Raw genomic sequence first — 24,886 nt, forward strand, 5'->3', positions numbered from 1 at the left:
ATCAGACAATAGAACTATAATCAACAGATTGTAAACCAGGACACTTTATGAAGCAAGATGTTTAGGTTATGAGAGCTACCCAGCAGGGTCAGAAACATCAAATAGCTGAAGTGTTAACAGCGGTGCTTTAACCCAAAGATAAAACTGTCTGCATCTTAAAACCTTTGACTTTCAACTGCACAGAGGCAAAAGGAGCAGGACAACATCTTCACCAACCAGTTATACTGCAAGAAATGCAGAGATGCATTTCTTGATAAACACGAAAGTGAATTGCTCCATATTTTTATTTTTGTTTGTTTGTTTTTTGTCTTGTTTTGATTGTGGGTTCACATTTTGTACAGTGTAAGAAACTTTTACTATTTTTCTCATGTCAGCAGCTCAGTGTGACTGTTCTTTGACACACTGGTGCTTTGAGTGAAATGCTGACAGCAAACATGCTCACAATGATGTACTTGATGAGAAAATGATTCCAGTTCATCCTAAGATACTATAATGTCTATACTAAATTTTATACTTCCATCCAGTGGCTATTTTAAGTGAACCTCATGGTGGTGCTAGAGGTAAAGTCAGGGGTTTGTATGGATCTCATTAGTATACCTAGCACAAAATTTCATGGCAATCCATCAATTATGATTAGTAATCTTAATTAGCGTGCAAAGGGAATTTTTTGCTTTTAATAATATAACCTCAGACTGTTAAATAATTAGCAACAAAATATGATGTTTTAAATCATATTCTGTTTTAATCAACATGCTCACCAGTTTTCACCATTTAGATCCAGCTGTCCAGTTCCTTCATCTTACTTCATCTTACATTCAGCTTTTACTTACAATTTTTTCATCAGTACTGCCAGAAAAATTGAAAACTATTTTTTCTTTTATCATTTGTAAATATTGATACAAGACAGGCCTCTAAAACAGGTAAATCATATTTTACTTACTGTGCAAGTCTGGTAAGGTACTACCAACCTGCAAATATATTAATACAGTCAGAAAAAGATTTAAAAAAAAAAAAAAAAAAAAAAAAAAAAAATATATATATATATATATATATATATATTTTAAGGATTATCCTTCTACACTGTTTAACTACCTATTACTTATATACTCATACTAAGTAATTTCATAATATTTATAATTCAGAGACAGTCCCTAGAAAGCTGAAGCCCTCTGAACTGGGCTAGACACAGCCAAACAACCCTGTTAAGACGGACCAGTCTGTCATCAGTCTGAACTCCAGGATTATCACACCTCAAACTACAACAAAAACTGACCATCTGAGCTAGTAGATCAGTGCAGGTTTCTAAGAGCCATGTGGGCTCTTCAGGCCAAAAATTGTAATTGAAAGTAAGCCGCAGACAGTGTAAGAGTGCTGTCAGTAGGGGATTAATGGTAACCTGACACTTTCCCCATAAGGCACCTCCCTAGAAAACTTATTAACAAAACATGGAGTATAAACATGGCAATGCTTCACTTTAATAAACAACTGTATGACCAGTTTGTGATGATACTTTTTAAAATTATTACAACATTTTAAAATCACAAATATACATATATAAATTTTTTTTTATTATGGAACAAGCATGAAAAGTAGATTTGTATCTAAACACATACAAACTATAATGAAAGCATGAAAGCTGTTTTAAGATTTTCTTCACATGGTAGATACATCACATGATCTTATTCACAACAAACAGGAGAAGCTCCCTTCACTTCCAGTTTATTTATTATTTATTTACTCAATTAAGAGTTTCATACACTGAACACCAATGCATATAACCATAGAAAATGTAGAAATGAGAAAATGCAAAGTCAGTGAGAAAAGCAGAGAGTCAAAGTGAATAGGAACTGTACTGATTAAAATACTGATTAATAATTCAGGTTTTTGGAAAGTAATATGTGCAAAATAGAGCACAACTACAATTATATAGTTAATAACTGTTTTCTTCACAAACCACACTGTATCTGCAAGGAGAGAGAGGACTACTCTTTATTAATGTACAGCATATCATATACACACAACACAATAGTTTGTTATAAAAGTTTATACTGAATGAGGACAAGTCAAAAAGAAATGTCAAACATTTTAAGCTGAAAAAGTGATGTTATGATGTCTATAATCTCATCCTATTAACCCAAACATAGGCTGTGCTCGAAGATTTCCTCCCTTGGCTGTTATAATGAGATAATTAAAACAACCTGACAGGCATTAGTCTCATTTAAAATAGCATAGTGATTCATGGCATTAAAAAAATGTGTTGGCCGAGTTTCAAACTGCAGTTTAAAACTGCACTATGTTGAGTACAAACATTGAAAAACAGTGAGATTTTGTGTTTTTATTTGCAGCATAGGCAGAAGTGTCAGTAAGATTTGAAAAAATGGTGCTTTGTAATGTACAACCCTCAAAGCAAATGCTGCCAACATTTGTTTGACAGGTTATTTTTTCACAGGATGTATACTGTATATCCTAGTTTACTGGATATATTATTTCTGGGACAAAGTGCTATAAATATTACTATTGTTCTTCCTCCTATTGTCCTCCCTACCAATCTAATTAAGTTTGGGATTTCACAAAGCGCAGATCTTAGCAAGAGTTGCTGCTATCAAGAGGTATCATTGTTTTCACAAGTTCTTAGATTAGCAACTGTAAGGCTCGGTCTGCTCCTTTGTCACAGGAAAGGCTTGCAAGGCTTCTGCAGCAAAATACCAGTGACACATGAGAGCTTCTCCACAGCTATAGTCGGATCCTCTCCAGTGCCAAGGTGCATTAAAGAGATTATCTCAATGACCACAACAATGTCTGAGCTTCAGTAACCAATACAACTGCCTGAATATTTACACAAAAGTTTTTACACTGTAAAAACATTATGCACTGTAAGTGTCTCAATCTATTTATGCACTTTTATATTCTGCCTCCTATTAAACAATGTCTAATCCTCTGGTAAAACAGCTTAACATCAAGACAAATGTAGAGTTGTTTGGCTTTCTTTTGCAATACACTGCAGATCCCCCATAGAAATTAGATTTCTATATAAAACAAATAAATCAGACTAAACAGTTTAAATATGGATAACTGGCGAAAACATCACATCAGCACTCAGTTCATTAATATTTTAGTTATAAACCTTCTTTAATCTGGTGATGACACCAATAAGGAGCTTTGGGCATTTATACACAACCATCATCATTTCTAGCATTCAAAGACTAGTCTGTAATCTTTCCCATTTACATTCCTACGACTGTCTGTTGCAGTACACTCCCTGGAAGTAAAAGAGATGCAAGATGAATGTATAAAATGCTTATTTTCATCAGTGACAAAACATGACAGAGGGCACATTAGAGGCAAAAAATATCCACACAAAAAACGTAAAACTTCATGACCAAATAAAGCAAGTCATTCCTGTTGAATATGCACTGACCTCTATATAAGAAGGAAGGCTGGACCCCACCCAGGACTGACAGACCACCAGTAAAGGTGAGTGAGTTACAGTCTTTTATTAGCAGAAGGAAAGCCAGCAGCTTAAGGAACAATGCAGGGCATGACCACTTATTGCCAGACAGCTCAAAGTGAATACCGACCTTTTCTGTGTTTCTGCCGAGACTTTAGTGTACTGTAAGTTCATTTTTTTTATGTCAAAAACATTAACTGAGGTTATTCATTTGAACTATTTGATTTTTTCTTCAGAACCCTCCTCAGATCATCATTACTATTCTTCTGAGTGGAGGAAAGAAGGTAATTTATTTTTTAATCACTGTGTCATTCTGTTATATGAATGTCTGACTTTTAGATTCTGTGTAATGACAAATTAACAGCCAATCGCAGTGCATCTCACTTCATCAATAACATTTACCTGATGAAAATTGGAAATTTTTTAACAATGTACATGTACGAAACTACAGCATCAACAAAGATGAAATAGCTAATAGAGAGCAATATGCTCACAAAGTGCAAGTTTTGTGCTGTGTGTTTTTGCATTTCCTTTGTTGCATGAAACATACCTAAATGCAGCCAGTTCATTAAGTATAGATATTGATTATAAAATTAAGAGCAGTTTGTTTTTTCAGGAGTAAGGCACCATCATGAGTGAAGACATCAAGCAGAGATGAAAAAAATGAAATTATTCATAGTCTTGTTTTTACTTACTTGCAGTAAAGTGTCATCATGAGTACAGACGCAGAGATGGAGTGTTTTGGCCCAGCGGCCATCTACCTCCGGAAGCCAGAAAGAGAGAGAATTGAAGCTCAAAACACTCCCTTTGATGCTAAGACAGCTTACTTCGTGACTGAGCCCAATGAGATGTACCTCAAGGGGAAACTTATTAAAAGAGAGGGTGGGAAAGCCACTGTGGAGACTCTCTGTGGAAAGGTAAGAGTATGGTACTGGAATTAAACAAAAAATGCAGCTTTGCTATGTCAGCTTCCCGGCAGTTCTAATTTTACAGTGAAACAGCTGTACAAACATTTCATTAGATATAAGATCAGCTCTGGACATTGATAAAAAGAATTGCAGTTTAAAGATAGACAGATGTAAATATACATTCCTGTTTTGTTTTATTTATTTATTTTTTGTAAAATTTAATTCTGAATTGTGACCATCTCAGTGTGTCCAATGTTATAACTAACATCCTCTGTCTTTTCTGTCCCTTTAACAGACTCTCACTGTAAAAGAAGATGAAGTCTTTCCCATGAATCCTCCAAAGTTCGATAAGATTGAGGACATGGCCATGATGACCCACCTCAGTGAACCTTCTGTGCTGTATAACCTCAAAGAGCGCTATGCAGCATGGATGATCTACGTGAGTTTGAACTAATAGACACGAGTAGATGAAAATACAGGAAGATGCATCAGTAACAGTATCCCCCCTGTCTCCACAGACCTACTCAGGCCTGTTTTGTGTCACTGTGAACCCCTACAAGTGGCTCCCAGTGTATGATGCAGTGGTTGTAGCAGGATACAGAGGCAAAAAGAGGGTTGAGGCTCCACCTCACATCTTCTCCATCTCTGATAATGCCTATCAGTTCATGCTCCAAGGTATCAATCATTGTGTAGCGACTACTTATCCAGAAATACAGCAACTTTAGGAGAAGTAAACTTGTAACTGTTGTATGCCATTTTAATATCTTACAGACAGAGAAAATCAGTCAATCCTGATTACGTAAGTACTAAAATGTTTAATATAATTTATAAATGTTGGCATCAATCATTTTCAATAATATTTGCAAACAAACCCCCAAACACAGTGGAGAATCTGGTGCAGGAAAGACTGTCAACACTAAGCGTGTCATCCAGTACTTTGCAACAATTGCAGTGGCTGGAGGAAAAAAATCAGAGCCAGTTCCTGGAAAAATGCAGGTAGGAGAAGTTATACAATATTAATATGAAATTTAAAATTAAAATACGCTGCATACTTGTCTTTTATTTCTGTAAAGCACTTTGAATTACTAGTAAGTAGTAGTAATTACAATTGTATGAATTGTGCTATAGAAATAAACTTGCCTTGCCTTGCCTTGCCCTGTCCGACCTTACTGTCAGACTGACAAAATTAATGCTTTTCTTTAGGGGTCACTGGAAGATCAAATCATTGCAGCAAACCCACTGTTGGAAGCTTATGGTAATGCCAAAACTGTGAGGAATGACAACTCGTCACGTTTTGTAAGTTTTCTGATTTGAAATTGTTTCCTATGTTGTGACAAAAATCTTTCTCATGAGGAGAGTTTTACCTTAAATATCAAACTATTTCTTCATAGGGTAAATTTATCAGAATTCACTTTGGATCCACTGGAAAGCTGGCTTCAGCTGATATTGAAACATGTAAGAATTTTGTGAAACTCATTGTACACAATGATTGTCTGCTATACTGTTAATTCTGAGCTTCAGTAGAGACTTTCCTTCAATTTGAGCAACTGTTTTCCATACAGATCTGCTAGAGAAGTCTCGAGTGACCTTCCAGCTATCTGCTGAGAGGAGCTACCATATCTTCTATCAGCTTGCCACAGGCCACAAACCTGAGCTGATAGGTGAGAGATTGGTGAATATCTTCATCAGTTATTGTAAAGCAAAAACACCAATGGCTTATTATGTATGTATTCCTTCTTTTCTTCAGAGGCTCTGCTGATCACCACAAATCCATATGACTTTCCTATGATTAGCCACGGTGAGATCACGGTCAAGAGTATCAATGATATTGAAGAATTCATCGCTACTGATGTAAGGACAACTTTATTTAATAATAGCATTTACTGCATTAAAAATATCATGATCACTTTTATGATTCTGAGGACTTGATTAAACTCTACTGTATTTAGTAATAGGCCTGGTAGTGTTGTCTTGGTTGCATTATATAGAGTTGTTTCTAATTTCCTCCAACATTAGTTAGTGGGGAAATATTAGAAATCCATCTCAATATATTTTTTGGAAACTAGTGTCTTTAACATGAAACATCTAATGTGTTGTCTTTGAATATCCTTAGTCGTCCAGATGAAATTTTCTAGTAGTGGAGTCAACTGGCAATTGGGTGCTTTGTTGAGCCAAAGTGTTTCACCATTCATCCAGACTGAAGAAGACACTTGAATGGGTGGTGAAATTCTTCGACTCAGCAAAGTAATCCAGTTGTCAGCTGATTCAGCTTTTACATCAGCTGTGTATAGGATTACTTCTACTTAAATGCTAGTTGAGAAAAAGCATTACAGGTAATGAATATTCTAAAATGTATTAGCAGAAAAAACAAAATATTTAGCTTTTGTGATTTTACCATAGGTTTTGTATTACAAATGTAATGGTAATAAATATTTGGGAAGACAGGATAGCACCATTAAATAATATATAATAATAACAATAATAATAATAACAATAGCAGAATAATATACCTCTGTCTTTAAACCATTTTTGTAATGTCACAGACTGCCATTGACATCCTGGGCTTCACTGCAGAAGAGAAGGCCAGCATGTACAAGCTGACTGGAGCTGTAATGCATCATGGAAACATGAAGTTCAAGCAGAAACAACGTGAAGAGCAGGCTGAGCCTGATGGCACTGAAGGTATAAAATCCACACACCTTGAGTTCAAACAGTGCAGCACAGTGTTTTTACCACTTAAAAGAAGATTTAACTCAGACTTAATATTAAGATTTAATATTAATGGCTTCAACAACAATTATCTGTGTTCTTGTTTATTTAGTGGCAGATAAAATCGCCTACCTCATGGGTCTCAACTCTGCTGATTTGCTAAAAGCACTGTGCTACCCCAGAGTGAAGGTTGGGAATGAGTATGTGACCAAAGGTCAAACTGTCCCTCAGGTACAGGAAACAAGAACACAAAAAGCAAATTCATATGAGACACACTGACATACCGATAACATTGTTCATGCTTAAGGTTCACAAAGTCTGTATGCCTGTATGCTACTTTGCTTCATTCATTCTCTAGACTTAGACAATTTGATCACATCATGGTTAATTATGTATCATCTATTTGTAAAATCAGGTCAACAATTCAGTCATGGCTCTCTGCAAGTCTGTCTATGAGAAGATGTTCTTGTGGATGGTTGTCAGAATCAATGAGATGTTGGATACCAAGCAGCCCAGAAGCTTTTTCATTGGTGTCCTGGATATTGCTGGGTTTGAAATTTTTGATGTAAGTATTTTCAGAAACTATGTCACTATTAAATCTAACAGTATGAATGCTTTTATATTTAGTTAGAGTTAGTTAAGCCCCTTATTGACCTTTGATGTCTTCATTTCTTTAGTACAACAGCTTGGAGCAGCTTTGCATCAACTTCACCAATGAAAAACTGCAGCAGTTTTTCAACCACCATATGTTTGTCCTGGAGCAAGAGGAGTACAAGAAAGAGGGAATTGAATGGGAGTTCATTGACTTTGGTATGGACTTGGCTGCCTGCATTGAGCTGATTGAGAAGGTGAGCCACATGCTGTATATTCACAATACAGAAAATTGTGTTAGGACTTCAAAGATTTTACACATTAATTTCATCATGACAGCCAATGGGCATCTTCTCCATCCTTGAAGAGGAGTGCATGTTCCCCAAGGCAACAGACATGACCTTCAAGAACAAACTGTATGACCAGCATCTTGGTAAAAGTGCCCCATTCCAGAAACCAAAACCTGCCAAAGGCAAAGCTGAGGCTCACTTTTCTCTGGTACACTATGCTGGCACAGTGGACTACAACATTTGTGGCTGGCTGGACAAAAACAAAGACCCCCTGAATGACTCAGTGGTTCAGCTCTACCAGAAGTCTTCAGTCAAACTGTTGGCCTTCTTGTATGCGTCCCACGCCTCAGCAGAAGGTACATGCTGTTTTCTGTCTCTAAGTTATTAGATATTCAAATCAATAACTCATCACTTATGTTGAATTTAACTATTTCAATGTCCATCATTCCACTGAAAGCTGAGGGTGGCGGAGGCAAGAAAGGTGGCAAGAAGAAGGGTGGCTCCTTCCAGACTGTGTCTGCTTTGTTCAGGGTAAGATGTGAAAGAACAATTTATGTACTTCATTGCTTCATCTAATTTAGTATGTATTTTACAAATACATTGTCATTTTAACTCTTCAGGAGAATTTAGGAAAGCTGATGACCAATTTGAGGAGCACTCATCCTCATTTCGTACGTTGCTTGATTCCCAATGAATCAAAGACTCCAGGTGAGCAACAGAAAGACAAAGCACTAATCACATTCAATATATAATGTATTTGGACTCTGCATTATATTTATCATCTGCATTATTGTCTTTTAACAAATTACATTATTTTACAAAATATCAAAGGTCTTATGGAGAACCATCTGGTCATCCACCAGCTGAGGTGTAATGGTGTGCTGGAAGGTATCAGGATCTGTAGGAAAGGTTTCCCCAGCAGAATCCTCTATGGTGACTTCAAGCAGAGGTAGCAGAAACATCATCTTTACATACATTGAAAAGTGTTTATTATCTCCAGACCTGTACTTTCTAACTAAAAAATATCTTCACTGCTAGGTATAAAGTACTGAATGCCAGTGTCATCCCAGAGGGACAGTTCATTGATAACAAGAAGGCCTCAGAGAAACTGCTGGGATCAATCAATGTGGATCACTCTCAGTACAAGTTTGGCCACACCAAGGTACATCACAGACTTACGTACAATTGTGAATAGTGAAATCACAATGTAGTTTGATTCAAATTAGAGTATAGAACACTCCTCTGGTAATGGTGGTTTAAAAAGAGGAGTAAGATTAAATATCATAAATAACAAATACTTTAAAAATAATTTGATATGTTGACTTTCAGGTGTTCTTTAAAGCCGGTCTGCTGGGAACTCTGGAAGAGATGAGAGATGAGAAACTGGCCGAGCTGGTCACAATGACTCAGGCTCTCTGCAGAGGGTTCCTCATGAGACGTGAATTTCAGAAGATGATGGAGAGGAGGTTATGTGTTGCCTGTTACTGATGTTATGTCTGTATTTTAAGTATGTTTTTAAAGACTAAGTTTTTTTAATGTTTGCTAACTTTTTTTTCTCTTTATTTTCATCAGAGAGGCAATTTTTGCCATCCAGTACAACATCCGCTCATTCATGAATGTCAAAACCTGGCCATGGATGAAGTTGTACTTCAAGATTAAGCCTCTACTGAAGAGTGCAGAGACTGAGAAAGAGATGGCCCAGATGAAAGAGGACTTTGAAAAGACCAAAGAGGAGCTAGCAAAGGCTCTGGCTAAGAAGAAAGAACTGGAGGAGAAGATGGTCAGTCTCCTGCAAGAGAAGAATGACCTCCAGCTGCAAATTCAGTCTGTACGTTAAGTGAAAAAGAGGAATTTGTATTTCAGTGATTCTAGTTTTTACAGTGTGTGTCTGAGAATTATTTTCTCCTCTTTTCTAGGAGGGTGAAAACCTTGCTGATGCTGAGGAAAGGTGCGAAGGGCTCATTAAAGCAAAAATCCAGCTCGAGGCCAAACTCAAAGAGACGTCTGAGAGGTTGGAGGATGAGGAGGAAATCAATGCTGAGCTGACTACAAAGAAGAGGAAGTTGGAGGACGAGTGCTCTGAGTTGAAGAAAGACATTGATGACTTGGAGCTCACCCTGGCCAAAGTGGAAAAGGAGAAACATGCCACTGAGAACAAGGTCACAAGACCTGCCTTTCATAAAGATACTATTACTTATGTGCAAGTAAAAACCTTTTATTAATTCATGTTGTGAACTTTTATAGGTCAAAAATCTCACAGAGGAAATGGCCTCTCAAGATGAGGCCATTGCCAAGTTGACCAAAGAGAAGAAAGCCCTCCAAGAGGCCCATCAGCAGACTCTTGATGATCTGCAGGCAGAGGAAGACAAAGTCAATACTCTGACAAAGGCCAAGACCAAGCTGGAACAGCAAGTGGATGATGTATGTAATCCACATTTGATAGCAAATGTTGAATATATATATATATATATATATACACATTAGAAAACATCAATTTCCTTGATAGCTTGAAGGTTCACTGGAACAAGAAAAGAAGCTTCGTATGGATCTTGAGAGAGCCAAGAGGAAGCTTGAAGGAGACTTGAAACTGGCCCAAGAATCCTTAATGGATCTGGAGAATGACAAGCAGCAATCTGAGGAGAAAATAAAGAAGTAAGAATAATAATTCATTGATCCACTAACAGTAAAATGAAGAGAGGTTTTACTGAAACATATTTTGATTAACCCATATACTTTCCTCACCCTCCAGGAAAGATTTTGAAATAAGCCAGCTTCTTGGTAAGATTGATGATGAGCAATCTCTTGGAATCCAGCTACAGAAAAAGATAAAGGAACTTCAGGTATTTTGAAGTGTTGATGTAGAGTCAGTTAAAAGAAAGAGAACATTAAAGAAAAAAATATCTTCAACTATTTTTAATTAAATCTTGTGTTTCAGGCTCGTATTGAGGAGCTGGAGGAGGAGATTGAGGCTGAGCGGGCTGCTCGGGCCAAGGTGGAGAAGCAGAGGTCTGATCTCTCCAGGGAACTTGAGGAGATCAGTGAGAGACTCGAAGAAGCTGGTGGTGCAACTGCAGCTCAGATTGAGATGAACAAAAAGCGTGAGGCTGAGTTTCAGAAGCTGCGTCGAGATCTGGAAGAGGCCACCCTGCAGCATGAGGCCACCGCCGCAGCGCTCCGCAAGAAGCAGGCTGACAGTGTGGCTGAGCTGGGAGAACAAATTGATAACCTCCAGAGAGTCAAACAGAAGCTGGAAAAAGAGAAAAGTGAATTCAAGATGGAGATTGATGACCTCTCAAGCAACATGGAGTCTTTTGCCAAATCAAAGGTGAGAGCACTGCATTTTCGTACAGAAATCGAAAAATAATTGCAAAAACATTACACTAATATCATGATTGTTTTTACCAGGCAAACCTTGAAAAGCTGTGCAGGTCATTAGAAGACCAACTTAGTGAGCTTAAATCCAAGAATGATGAGAATGTCCGTCAGCTAAATGACCTGAGTGCACAGAAAGCAAGACTTCAAACAGAAAATGGTATCAATTTCATTTTTGACGTGATTATCCTGCAAAAACAAGACATCAAATCAGCATCACAATATTTAACCACTCAAATATTCCCAGAAGTATTAGATGAAAGAGACTCATATGAAGATAGATACAAGTTGTAGCAAGATCTTAGACAAAACTCTCTCTGTAATATATTTGAGACAATCTGGAGGACCTTGTACTATTCAAATATTTTTTAGTGGTTGCTTTGACCCTTAACGAAAAGATTTGAAGATCTCTGCCTTTGATTGAAACACTGTAAAATAAACGCAACACTTTATCTGATTTTATACCATACTAATTTCACACTCAACAGTTAGATGTTGTCAAAGAAGTAAATTATAGTCCTGAATATACCAAAATCAAACTTTAACTTATCTCCCACTCCCAGACTATCTCACTATGTTCTAGTTGAATTTTAAGTTTTGTTTCATCCTGCACAAATCAGCATCATAACACTAACTGCAAAGTTAATATCTTTGATCAGGTGAATTTGGGCGTCAACTGGAGGAGAAAGAAGCTCTTGTTTCTCAGCTGACAAGAGGCAAGCAGGCTTACACACAGCAGATTGAGGAGCTGAAGAGGCACATAGAGGAGGAAGTTAAGGTAAAAGGCTATGAAATTAGCAAGGTAATCACAAAGGAAAATGCCACCAAATTAAGTATCAAATATTAATCAGGTTGTCATTTGGATTATAGGCCAAGAACGCCCTGGCTCATGCAGTTCAGTCAGCTCGTCATGACTGTGACCTTCTCAGAGAGCAGTATGAAGAGGAGCAGGAGGCCAAGGGTGAACTGCAGCGTGCAATGTCCAAGGCCAACAGCGAAGTGGCTCAGTGGAGAACCAAATATGAGACTGATGCCATTCAGCGCACTGAGGAGCTGGAGGAGGCAAAGTAATGGACTGACCTGAAATCACAGTTTCCACATGCAATGATTCTGAAAATCCTCAAATGTAAATTGTGATAAACCCGTATTTTACAGAAAGAAGCTCGCCCAGCGTCTTCAGGATGCAGAGGAATCCATCGAGGCTGTGAATGCAAAATGTGCTTCTCTGGAAAAGACAAAACAAAGATTGCATGGTGAAGTAGAGGACCTGATGATCGATGTGGAGAGAGCTAATGCTTTGGCTGCTAACCTCGACAAGAAGCAAAGGAACTTTGACAAGGTTGGATATTTTTGTATAAACATATGGTTTTGACTGGGAACATTAAGTGACAAAAACCATTGAACTGTTTACTGTACTTTTAGGTTCTTGCAGAGTGGAAGCAGAAGTATGAGGAAAGCCAGGCAGAACTGGAGGGAGCTCAAAAAGAAGCTCGTTCACTCAGCACAGAGATGTTCAAAATGAAAAACTCATATGAAGAAGCACTGGACCAACTGGAGACTCTGAAGAGGGAAAACAAAAACCTGCAACGTGAGAAGTTTGCCCCCAAAAATATGCAGTCTAAACTTTAAGTCAATTTATTTCTCTTAACTTCTCATTTTGACATTAGTTTATATTCAAAATTTTAATACTTTATAAATCCTCTTCAACAGAGGAGATTTCAGACCTGAGCGAGCAACTTGGAGAAACCGGTAAGACCATTCATGAGCTTGAGAAGGGCAAAAAGACAGTGGAAAGTGAGAAGTCAGAGCTTCAGACTGCCCTGGAGGAAGCAGAGGTAAACCTTACTCATCAATCATTGGAGCTTAGAGTTATACTGACAAAAGAAGAACTCAAGAACGTTTGAATACACATACAAATACAATACATACAAAATCTAAAATACTGCAAAAGGAATACATGTACATTTTTCTTTGTTTGTGTTCCTGATTCTGCTTTAGTTGTGAGAAGGTTTTAAAATATTAGCAGTGCTTTAGAGCACACCTTTCTGACACTAATCTTGTAAAGCGGTTACTCTTTACAGCTCAGCTTCCTTCTGTCAGACTCAGTCTCTGTATTTTTATAAAGCAACTCTTCTGTACACTAGCTGATAAAGGTCAAACCTGTTCACAGGCTACCCTGGAGCATGAGGAATCCAAGATTCTGCGTGTTCAGCTTGAACTCACCCAAGTCAAGAGTGAAATTGACAGAAAGTTGGCAGAGAAGGATGAGGAGATGGAACAGATCAAGAGGAACAGCCAGCGAGTGATCGAGTCCATGCAGACCACTCTGGATGCTGAGGTCAGGAGCAGGAATGATGCCCTGAGAATCAAGAAGAAGATGGAGGGAGACCTTAATGAGATGGAGATTCAGCTGAGCCATGCTAACCGCCAAGCAGCTGAAGCCCAGAAACAGCTGAGGAACGTGCAGGGACAGCTTAAGGTACCTCCAATGAAGGATTTCTGGCAGACCGTTTTCTTTTTTTAAGTAACTGAATGTGTTATGCGCTCATATACCATGTCTATAAATATTTTACAATCCAGGATGCCCAACTTCACCTTGACGAAGCCATTAGAAATCAGGAAGACATGAAAGAGCAGGTTGCCATGGTGGAACGCAGGAACAACTTGATGCTGGCTGAGATCGAGGAGCTGAGGGCTGTACTGGAGCAAACGGAGAGAAGCCGCAAAGTGGCTGAACAAGAGCTACTTGATGCCAGTGAGCGTGTGGGGCTGCTGCACTCCCAGGTACTGTCAGAGATTGACAAACAGGAACTTAAACATTGGTCATCAATTGTTTAACCCGCACAATTTCATTGTTGTTTGCTTTATAATAGAATACCAGTCTCATCAACACCAAGAAGAAGCTGGAAGCTGACCTTGTCCAGATCCAAGGTGAAGTTGAAGATGCTGTCCAGGAAGCAAGAAATGCTGAGGAAAAGGCCAAGAAGGCCATTACTGATGTGAGTTATCATCTTCTATGTAATAGTAATTTCTACAAATACAAGACATATAGTCATCTGACAATACAAATACTTGGAAATGTCAGGCTGCCATGATGGCAGAAGAGCTGAAGAAGGAACAGGACACCAGTGCTCATTTGGAGAGGATGAAGAAGAACCTGGAGGTGACAGTGAAGGACCTGCAACACCGTCTGGATGAGGCTGAGAATCTGGCCATGAAGGGTGGAAAGAAACAGCTCCAGAAACTGGAAGCTAGGGTAAAAATTAATTTGTTTGTCTCAACTTTTGTTTCAGTGTTCAAGGTTTTTACTTCAAGATAATAATAGCAGACACTGGTGTTTTTTTTTTTTCAGGTGCGTGAGCTTGAAAGTGAAGTTGAAGCTGAGCAGAGACGAGGAGCAGATGCTGTCAAAGGTGTTCGGAAATATGAGAGAAGAGTGAAGGAGCTCACCTATCAGGTAGTTTTTTTAATTGACTGGTACACTCACTTGACAAAGCTGCAACTTAATACATTTTAATCATGAATTATTGCTATAACAGACTGAGGAGGACAAGAAGAATGTCTCTAGACTTCAAGATCTGGTTGACAAGCTGCAGCTAAAAGTGAAGGCCTACAAGAGACAGGCTGAGGAGGCTGTGAGTCAGAAACTTGTTTTTCACTGTATTGCCAAATAAAGTTGCATGCATAGACTAGTATACTCAGACCTTGAAACTGAAAACATATAACCACAATCTTCTTTTATAAATGTAAAATGTTTGAAAATAATAATTACATGAATGTGTAAATGTCTTTAATCATCTTGATTTTTGACTCCCATATTGAATTTTCTCCCAGGAGGAGCAGGCCAACACTCACCTGTCCAGATACAGGAAGGTTCAGCATGAGTTGGAGGAAGCCCAGGAGCGTGCTGACATCGCAGAGTCCCAGGTCAACAAGCTGAGGGCGAAGAGCCGTGAAATTGGAAAGGTAAGTAATCCATAAAACTCAAGCAACCAGCTGTTGTTACAGTAATCACTCACTGTGTTACAGGAAAGAATAAGACAATGTTCCAAATTTAAACTTCTTGCTGTTTTCATTTTAATATAAACTGCTTTTAAATGTAAAAGTAATACATGTTGAATGACAAAATATTTTCTTGGATGCAATTTTTGCAGAATTATCCTGCTTTTTAAAAAATATCTTACATTGTCTTATTTCTGTTCATTTTAGGGAAAGGATGTTGAAGAATAATCTGCAAGCTCTTCGAGAGACACAAAGGGAGAGTCATAAAATATGATTTTTCATTGAACTGCTCTCACTGCACACTCAATAAATATGTGTTTCCAGTAAGTCGGATTTACACTTTTCTTTATCTTGTCTTCTCAAACTTAAGGACTGAAAAACAGATCATATTTGTCTGTAATGTCATTATGATATTCAATTTAGGTACTAGCCCAAGATCTGAATTTAGACAAACAAGACAAACGCACTCATTCTAACACAATCTGTCACAATCTGTCATTCATTTCAGTGTTTTGACTTAAATTCTGCTTTTTTCATATTATTTGCTACATATTAATAATACAAGACAGACAACATTGATGGCACTCTGCAAAAGAATGGGAATGTGCAAACATTTTCAGTCGCAGAAGTCTTTTGTCATTTGATCATTCATTGTTATTACAACCAAAATGTTTCATTTTAGCCACAAGAAAACAAAGCAAACAAAACGAAAACTGGAGTACAGTAGCAAAAGCAAATATGCACCTGAGCTTTCAAACAAATGTGGATCCAAAACTGAAAAAGTTTTAACTAAAGATAGCAATACCGCCGTATCATTATACTCTAGTACAAGTAGAAGTCCTGTGTTTTAATTCTAATTCAAATTGGCTCCATAGAGAAAATGGCCATTTGAAAATTAACTAGTAACTCTAATAGTACAACAAATGTAGTAGGGTAAAATGTAAAATATTTGCCTGCAATAGAGTAAAAGTATAATGTTTCATAAAATGCAAATCCTCCAGTAAAGTCCTAGCACCTCCAAGTAATAATTATGTAATGAAATATGAGTCACTGCATATTGAAATGTTCTTTTACTTTTAATACTTTAAATGTATTTTCCCAATGATACTTTTATTTAAAATAACATTTTCAATGTAGGCCTTTATTTATAAGGGAGTCTCTTTACAATATTTATTAGTGCTTAAATAAAGGATCTGAATGCTTCTTCCACATCTGCTTCATATCTTGAACTCCGTCATGGCTGTGAGACTAACCACAGTATTCAAATAAAAGCAGGTAAATTACATATATTTTATTTTAACCAATGACCTATCGTCTTTCCTCTAAAGAGCCATTACCTATCTATTATTATTGTTACTATAACTAATATTATTATTGTAACATACCTCCTCTTGGGTGTACCCCTGCTTTTCACCCAAAGAGAGCTGGGATAGGCTCCAGCAGATCCCTGTGACCCTGGTTAGAAATAAGCAGGTATGCAGGTATAGATAATGGATGGATGGATGGTACCATACCTGCAGCTTACCGGCAACACAGGCTTCTCTCACCTGGACACCTGGGCAGGGCTGCCACTGCCAGTGATGAAATGTCCATTCTTACACTGCAGTGAAAATTCAACACACTGTTGACAGCACAATGAGATCTCATATGTCAACTGTCAGGAAAGGCAATATTTTTTCAAACCATAAATCAATCAGTATTGCAGGGTGGCAGGTGGGAGTGAGGCTGAAGTGGTGTTACTGCCTCATTGCTCTTCCTGACAGCAGAAAATAACAACAAATACTTCCCACAGTCCTTTGGGGAGACACAGTCATCAGTACCAGTCTTTGTGTTTCCTCTTTGCAGAGCCATTTCATTTTCACTCTGACAGATGGCAGCTGGCCGTCTGACCTCACTGGTGCACCTGTTTACCCTTGAATCACTGGTACCATGTAAGTCAGACACTACATTGTTAGGGGACCCCTTTGCTACTCACACAGGAGACAGTTGATGATTTTGTGAACATTTTTCTACTTAAATTGTGTATTTTGTTCCTTTTTAGTTCTTATGCAAAGTATCAACAGGCGGCAACCAAGCACATTACCCTTTTTAATAGCCATTTGCTAAAAAACCCTCACTAGTAACTACAGTACAAAAATAACAAAAAACATCTTTGCCCCCTCTGTGTAACAGTATCCTGATATATACACTAGTCCTGTTAGTTGTTAGCCAGTTAATACCACAGTATATAAGATTTTGACCATAAATAGGCTCAGAGCTTAATGCTTCTATTATATTGCCAGTTCTTAAATATATATAATTAGTCATAGCTTTAGGACACAGCCCATTATTTCAAAATTTTAAGCAAATAAATGATTTCAGAAAAAAAAGTATTTGAAATAAAATGCAATAACAAACTAGTGCAGACAAAAAACAAAAAGCCCTACAAAGTAAGAGCCTAGTTATCCATCCACTCAGTAAGTTATCCTTAATAAATTGTAATTTAAATGTGTTATGTTATGTTATGTATATGTTACCCAGAGGGAAGAAATTCTGCAGCATCCATCCTTACCTTTTCTGAAAACATCATCTCTCCACTGACTTTAATGTTCAGGTTGTGAGAAACAAGCCTCTGAGCTCTGACATGATGTATAAAAGTAATAATAAGATTTAAAGGGCCTTGCCAAGCACCGATGGTCTGATATCATCGCTAAATCAGACACTGTGTTTCACTTTAATTCACATAACAAGGCACTGTGCCTGCTGGACAGAAGGTATCCACAGGCTATTGAGAGCAGCTGGCCTGCAGGATGTTTGGTTTATGGAACTGAAGAAGCTAAAACCATCCCCAAACACCCAGAGCTTTTAGAGTATGTGGAAGTAGCCAGCGACCTATCATCTTTCCTCTGAAGACCTAAGCCAGCCATTTCATGTTCTTCCTGACACTAAGAGCAAATGCACAAGATCAGTATGCTTGACTTGTGGATTTCTTTTATGATGCTTACCAAGCCACCTGACACAGAAGTCTCTCTGCATTAGATAATGGAAGAGCTGCTCACTGAAATATACTGGAGTAATAAGACCTACAGTAACTTCTTCATGCACTGTATTGCAAATGTACAGCATAGTGCCATGGCAAAGCTGACTTGCTAAAAATCTGACCTTTCTATATCATCTAAATAAAACAACCCCCTAAATCAAAACGAGATACGTTCTCAATATTCTGACTTGGTAACTCAAAATAATGCGATTCTTTCTCAATATTCTGACTTGGTAACTGACTTGGTAACTCAAAATAACGAGAACTCGCGGGATCAAATATGACTTCTTCACGCATGCTTTTTTATTGTCGGCCCTATTGTAGTAACTTTATGTCATGCACAATATGTTAAAATGACACTCGTGTTGGCATGATTCAACAAGCATGCCTGCAATAAGCCTTTTGGCACTGCTTTTGTTTTGATTTGCTACCATGTTTGTGAGGTGTAAAGGTATACGACATCCGGTTGGTGACATCTTCTGGGCTGCTCGCTCTCATTGGCTATTGTGGGCATTTCGTTGGAGACTTGTAGCTTCCCCCAACCAGGAATAATAAATATCAAACATGATCGAGGCTCCGAACCAATCAGGAGCAGTAAAATAATCGTGTTGACACTTAATTGGTCGGGGAGAAATCTGGCATGAAATTGTGCTTAAAAGTGTGTTCCCAGAGAAAGTATTTTGTTATTTTGAGTTGCTAAGTGAGAATATTGAGAAAGTATCTCATTATTTTGAGTTGGTAAGTCAGAATATCGAGAAAGTATCTCGTTATTTTGAGTTGGTAAGTCAGAATATCGAGAAAGTATCTCGTTATTTTGAGTTACTAGGGGGCCATATAAATATTCCCTTTAACAGAAGAACCCTTCCAGAGGCTCAGTTTGGGCCACCTGCATCGACAGTTGGGGTGAGTGGATAGAGGAGAGAGAAAAGAACAGCAACAATAAACAACCAATAGACACTGCAGGTTGGTGGGGCCAGTAACTGCACATCAGCAATATACAGATCCAGGACCAGGGACACCTGCAGAAGGTACAGAGAGAGAGGACAGAGAGAGAGGGAGATAGCACAAACTAGAGGAGAGAGAGAGCACAAGGTTAGTGACATTCAATGGTGGAATATACATGTAAGGGGGAGGAGAGGAGGGTTAGGGTAGGGTAGGGTACGGTAGGGGAGTTCAGTGTACCAATGGAGAGTCCTCGGGCAGTCTAGGCCTATAAACAGCATAACTATGGTTCAGGGTTACCTGAACCAACCCTAATTATAAGCTTTGTCAAAAAGAAAGGTTTTAAGTCTAGCCTTAAAAGGAATCACCAACAATTGTGATATCTACTTAAGTCATTTATCAAGTAAAAAGTATAGATTTCTGATTTCAGCTTCCCAAATGTGAGGATTTTCTGTATTTTGTTATCTTGAATAATAGTTATCTTAATATTTTTGACCTTTGGACTGGTGGTTGGACAAACAAGACATCGACCTGGGTTTTAATGGTTATTTTTCACTGTTCACTGGGATTTCACAGGTTCAAACTATTAATCAACAAAATGTGCATGTCAGAAAATTGTCCATCTCAGCCAATAACATTCTTCCATTGTATTTGACTGAAAAGGTTTAACCAAAAATGTATTGAGGGGAGCACTTTCTATAAGACCATCTCTAATTAATCCTTTAATATCACCCAAAAATAAATTACTCTAAATTTGCAAGTAGGCCCAAACCTCCAGAATCTCTTCAAAGTAACAAAACACCTTTGGAGATAATATTAAACACAGTAAGATATTATTCTGGTTTGGTAGACCCTATGTTAACTTCATTCCAGAGAGCATAATGGTTTTTGTTTTTAAGATGGCACCCTCCTCATCTTTCACAGCCTAAAGATGTTTGTATACCTTTAGTTAATTATAATAAATTGGCTGTGAGTGTGAGTGACTACATTTATTACTGTAATGTCTGTGTGTCAGCTCTGATCCCACTTCCATTGTCTCTACTTTATCTGCCGCTGTTTATGTCTTCTGGCAGTAAAAGCAGGGTGGTATTCCTTTTTCGTTTATTCAGGCATTTCAGCCACTCCAGTTGACACTGATGGGGTCATTAAGCTGCTGTGGCAGGACACACAGTTGCTTTCAGCTGCCAGAGGAGCTGCCTGTGTGTTATATTTACAACCCCAGCAGGTTTCACTCTTGTGGGGGACACGGGTCAGAATGGGGGAAATTTAATGCTGGCAGCGATCGACAGGTGTCAGTATCACAAATTTACGCCCATCTAAATCAGCAATCAGAGTCTAACAGGCTCCTAGACTACGAGATTCAATGTAGTGTAGTCAAAACAATGGAAAGGTACCAAAAGTGTCACCGCCCTGGTGGTCACCCAAAAAGCGGCAGCTGGTGTACTCAATTAGTGAAGGACAATAACGATTCCAAACTCAAGTGAAAAATATCAATAGCATTTAATCACCAAAGATATAAACATTTAAATATCCATTTTTTTAACGTGACTGACAAAATCTTTACAAAGGTATCCTCCATCTTCTGCGGACTGCTTCACATCGTCTGTACAAAAATGAGGTGGCGTTGGAGACTGGCACAGAGTGTCCCGAGTAAACGACAACATCATCAAAATGTAAAGCAAACTTACAGCGAAAAAACTGACATTCTTTTCTTCTGATACACAGTAAATAAAAGGACATAGACATACAGTAAATATACATATATATATATATATATATATATATATATACATACTCGCTCCTAACACTATATATATATATATGTTTGTTTTGCAGATTTTCATGTAAACTGCATATTGTGCCCACACAAGCTTCAAACACATTCGAGTTCCTTTCTGTTCAGGACAAATAATATACACAATAAGAAAATAAGCAACATTTAGATCTATTTTATAAACAAAGTTAATCAATAAAGGGGACTCATGCCACTACCCTATGGGTTGTTATACAGCCTTTAAATGCATAAATCATTATCAGCCTTTTTATGTCACTTGAAGACATTTTTTCAAAAAAAATGACAAAGATTTTATCAGGCAGTATATTGCTCCTAACACTAAACTTCTCTGTGCTTTTATTTGTTGTAAAAGACCAATGCTGCAAACACTGATTGTTATTATAGGCTTCACTGAAGTCAAACTTTCAGCTTCTTTCATATGCATACCACAAAGAGCTCTGAAACCTCCACATCACCCGAAATATCTACAGAGGCCACCCTTGTTTCTCTCCACAGTACTAGAGATGGCTGTGGACAGGAATGTAAAATATCCTTCAGACTATGTATACAAATCTGTAAATTGTTCAAAACATCATGCAAATAAATACCAGTAATTTAAAACAAAACTACAACACTGACCTCAACAGTAGTGATATATCGTAGGCTTTAAAGAGTTCCACAAAATGTTTTTCTGTCAATGTACAACAGTGTTGTCTGAATAATGCAATATGACCTAGAGTAAATACTGCAGGTCTCAGAGTAAAAGCTATTCTTGAGTTTTTTTTTTTTTTTTTGTAAGCATGTGTTTTTGCTGAGGTCTCCAAACAGTGTTGAGCTTTGATCTGCTTCTCTAGTCCCCACCATGCTTGGGTACAGCAGAGATGCACAACAGTAGGTACACTGTACATAAGCATTCACTCGTTTCAGTCAGTCCTAATGGAAAGTTACGTCTCCAGCAGGTTTCAACTGTAGAATAAACAGTGTGCAGATGGGACAAAGTAGAAATCTATGAAAATGGACAGTGTCTGTGCTTTGATTCGAGGCTGAACCACAGTGTAGAGATAAACGACACAGAGCAGAAGGGCAGCAGGGTTTGTTCTCAATGCTTTGACAAACATCTGTCCATGAGAAGGCAGGAGGGGAGTCCAGCTGCTCAACACACTTGTGCTGTGCTCGTTCACATATGTGCTGTGCTCCTTTGAAAATGTTTCATAAGTTAAACTTATTATATTCCCTGACCGAGAAGTCCTTTTAGAGTTGAACCACTGCACTCCTTGAAATTCAAGTGTGTCCTTCACATGTTCTGTAAGGTGAACATGCACACCTAAGATCCATATGTTCCTGCCATCCAAAACAAGTGCAACAAGGCACTGCAGAATGGAACACCAGGCAGACAGAGAAACAGCATTTTACAAATATTTTGTCAAAAAAGCTTTTTTTAAAAAAATATTCCCCCATTAATTCTGTAACCAGATCAATCTATAATGCAAAAAAGACATCAAGGGCTGATAAATCTCTGTGGGAAAATATTTTCAGGATTTTATCATGAAACAAACACTGACACACTGTAAAGTACTTATTGTCACTTTTTTTCAGTAGAATTAATTTTTACACTAACATAAAATATATTTTAATTATTGTTATTTGATTTGGATGTTTAACCTTCATTGTGTACAATGATGCAGCTGCAGAGTTTCACACTTTCACATTCATCTTCTAAAGGTAGAAAATTTCTCTGTGCCCATATTAAATCTGACTTTGAGATGTGAACATATGAGCAGGTATTGGCAGCCAATCATGGTCTAATATTTAGCTAACACAAACTGAATGCTGGACCAAAACTTCCAGCGGCTGCAAGCTAATAACCGACCTTACAGCAAAGATTAAATTTGCAACATTTAGAGCGATCTATTAGCAGAAATGGAATACAGTATTCAGAAGATTGCATTCTGCAATCTTACCACCAGATGCTGATAAATCTTATATGCATTGCAGCTTTAAACCTTACGAACAAAATATATTTGCACATTTATAGATACTGGATTTTTCAATGAAGAGTAGATGTAACTCTAAGAGATTTTAATCAGCTAACCAGGTAAAGAACACATTTTACATGTAAAATACTGTGGAAAACAGACTGATTACCCTGCTTGCTGTTCAAACCGTTAATTATTCTACATGTTTTATGATAATGATGAAAGGATTTGATGATCTTTTTTTTTCTTTTTGCTGATCAGTCTAAATAAGACTTTTAAACATACTGTATTGTGACTAAATTGCTAAGTCTTACAGCCTCATGATTTAGTAAAGAGTTTAATTAAATATTACTGTCATGATGAGGTGCACATGATAAAATGAAAATATTCTGCCACAGTGCATCAATGCTTTCAATGACACAATCAGGGGAATCTCAACACAAAAAAAGCATCACATACCAATAACATTTTGATAACACCAAAAGCTGTTCAGCAGCTACATTCCCCATTTAGAAGCATACATAAGTGCATAAATTCAGGTTAGTGGTGATACATGATACAAAAAAGGGACAAAGAGCTTCCCATCAATTAAAAAAACGGATGAAATACTGTACATTTAAAAACATGTCGACTACACACCGACGCCTAAAAGCAAGTCATCTAATCATAAATTGAATATTACTGCCAGAATTAATTATCCAATTACAACAGCATCACTGCAACAAACGGTGTGCAGTGTTACGTTTTTCTAAATATTGTACTGGAATGCCATACTACTTTACACAATTAGTTAATGTTTGATGATTTTGGTTTTCTGTTTGATTTTATATCCTTTAAAAATGTACTTGACTGGAAGCACTTTACGATCATATTGGACACCTCGGGAAGCCTTTTAACAAAGCAAACTTGACTTACTGTACATACAATCCTTGTATCACAATGAAATTACCCAGACATTTCATTAGTGATATTTGTTATGAACATTATGACATTATTAACTGACTGGAAGAGAAAAAAAATACTTCTAAATTATCTAATTTCTCTCAGAAATCAGGTTGGATTTAAAGATTTAGGTTACAGATTATAATCAGTATGGCAGCAAATAATTGTTTTTGGGTCATCTCATGTATGATACAATTTGCAGTACTTAAACTGTCTTGCAAAGGTCATAGGTGGATTGAAAGACACTGAAGTGAATGTGAGGTTAAGGCTTGGATCCACTATCATTGAATTAACAGCTGTAAGTGTAGGAGCTCCTTTGTCAGCAAAAACAATTTCCCAGCGTGGACATGCAAATGAAAACAGGTACACATAATTCATTTTAAGCCAGCAGAAGCAAAATGTGGCCACAAGCAGTATCTGAACAAATTACATCCAGGAGTCTGAACCATTAGGCTCCTGCAGCAGCAGCTTCTGTATAATTAACGCGTATATATTTACATTCTCATGTGGTAGCAGTTATCTAAATGTGTGGTGTGCACCAGTGTAGAAACATCAGATGCGTAAACACCCTGAACAGCTTTAACTAGGAGTTATAGCCATATAAACCGCTAACAATTAAGATGGGCCTCACATAACGAGCTGCCCCACACAGAAAATTGTGAAAATCCATAAAAATTAAACTATATTCAATATATTCAATTAGGTATCAAAAAGTGACAGTGAATGGTAGTGGAAATTATTTCAATGTCAATAAGCTACAACACTGAAATTCTGTAATGCAGAATAATCTGATAGAATCTGATCTAATCTAATCTGATAGAATAATCTGCAGAGTAATCTGATAACATAATGCACGGTATGATAATATAAGAGATGGACCATTTTGCTGTCAAATGAGTATTTTTAGCTTTGA

The 24,886-nt window shown here is 37.5% G+C and overlaps 1 protein-coding gene and 1 long non-coding RNA gene across 2 annotated transcripts; one reads left to right on the forward strand and one right to left on the reverse strand.

The window, feature by feature from the left end:
* Positions 1-1,965: 1,965 nt before the first annotated feature.
* LOC113130275 (uncharacterized) lies at positions 1,966-17,902 on the reverse strand. The gene is made up of 3 exons (XR_003295676.1): positions 16,706-17,902; positions 15,174-15,254; positions 1,966-4,355 (listed from the first exon to the last, which is right to left on the reverse strand). It is a non-coding gene; the product is annotated as an uncharacterized LOC113130275 (long non-coding RNA).
* LOC113130274 (myosin heavy chain, fast skeletal muscle-like) lies at positions 4,150-15,647 on the forward strand. The gene is made up of 39 exons (XM_026306755.1): positions 4,150-4,365; positions 4,652-4,795; positions 4,875-5,031; positions 5,128-5,155; positions 5,241-5,352; positions 5,560-5,652; positions 5,748-5,811; positions 5,919-6,017; positions 6,104-6,207; positions 6,900-7,038; positions 7,178-7,296; positions 7,481-7,630; positions 7,743-7,913; positions 7,996-8,302; positions 8,404-8,477; positions 8,567-8,654; positions 8,778-8,895; positions 8,985-9,108; positions 9,276-9,412; positions 9,519-9,774; positions 9,863-10,105; positions 10,191-10,367; positions 10,453-10,598; positions 10,696-10,786; positions 10,882-11,271; positions 11,352-11,478; positions 11,978-12,096; positions 12,189-12,385; positions 12,474-12,657; positions 12,741-12,906; positions 13,029-13,153; positions 13,489-13,797; positions 13,899-14,102; positions 14,192-14,317; positions 14,404-14,574; positions 14,671-14,775; positions 14,858-14,953; positions 15,153-15,284; positions 15,528-15,647. Exons 1-39 carry the CDS (start codon positions 4,162-4,164, stop codon positions 15,546-15,548), a joined length of 5,817 nt encoding a protein of 1,938 aa, XP_026162540.1. The 5' UTR covers positions 4,150-4,161; the 3' UTR covers positions 15,549-15,647.
* Positions 17,903-24,886: the final 6,984 nt, after the last annotated feature.

This window comes from Mastacembelus armatus, chromosome 5 (genome assembly GCF_900324485.2).
Source record: "Mastacembelus armatus chromosome 5, fMasArm1.2, whole genome shotgun sequence".
Taxonomy (NCBI): Eukaryota; Metazoa; Chordata; class Actinopteri; order Synbranchiformes; family Mastacembelidae; genus Mastacembelus; species Mastacembelus armatus.

Coding starts and splice junctions, on each gene's coding strand:
- LOC113130274 (XM_026306755.1), top strand. CDS start 4,162: ATGAGTACAGACGCAGAGATGGAGTGTTTTGGCCCAGCGGCCATCTAC. Junction 5,653..5,747: donor ATGACAACTCGTCACGTTTT/GTAAGTTTTCTG, acceptor ATTTCTTCATAG/GGTAAATTTATCAGAATTCA. Junction 9,413..9,518: donor CAGAAGATGATGGAGAGGAG/GTTATGTGTTGC, acceptor TATTTTCATCAG/AGAGGCAATTTTTGCCATCC.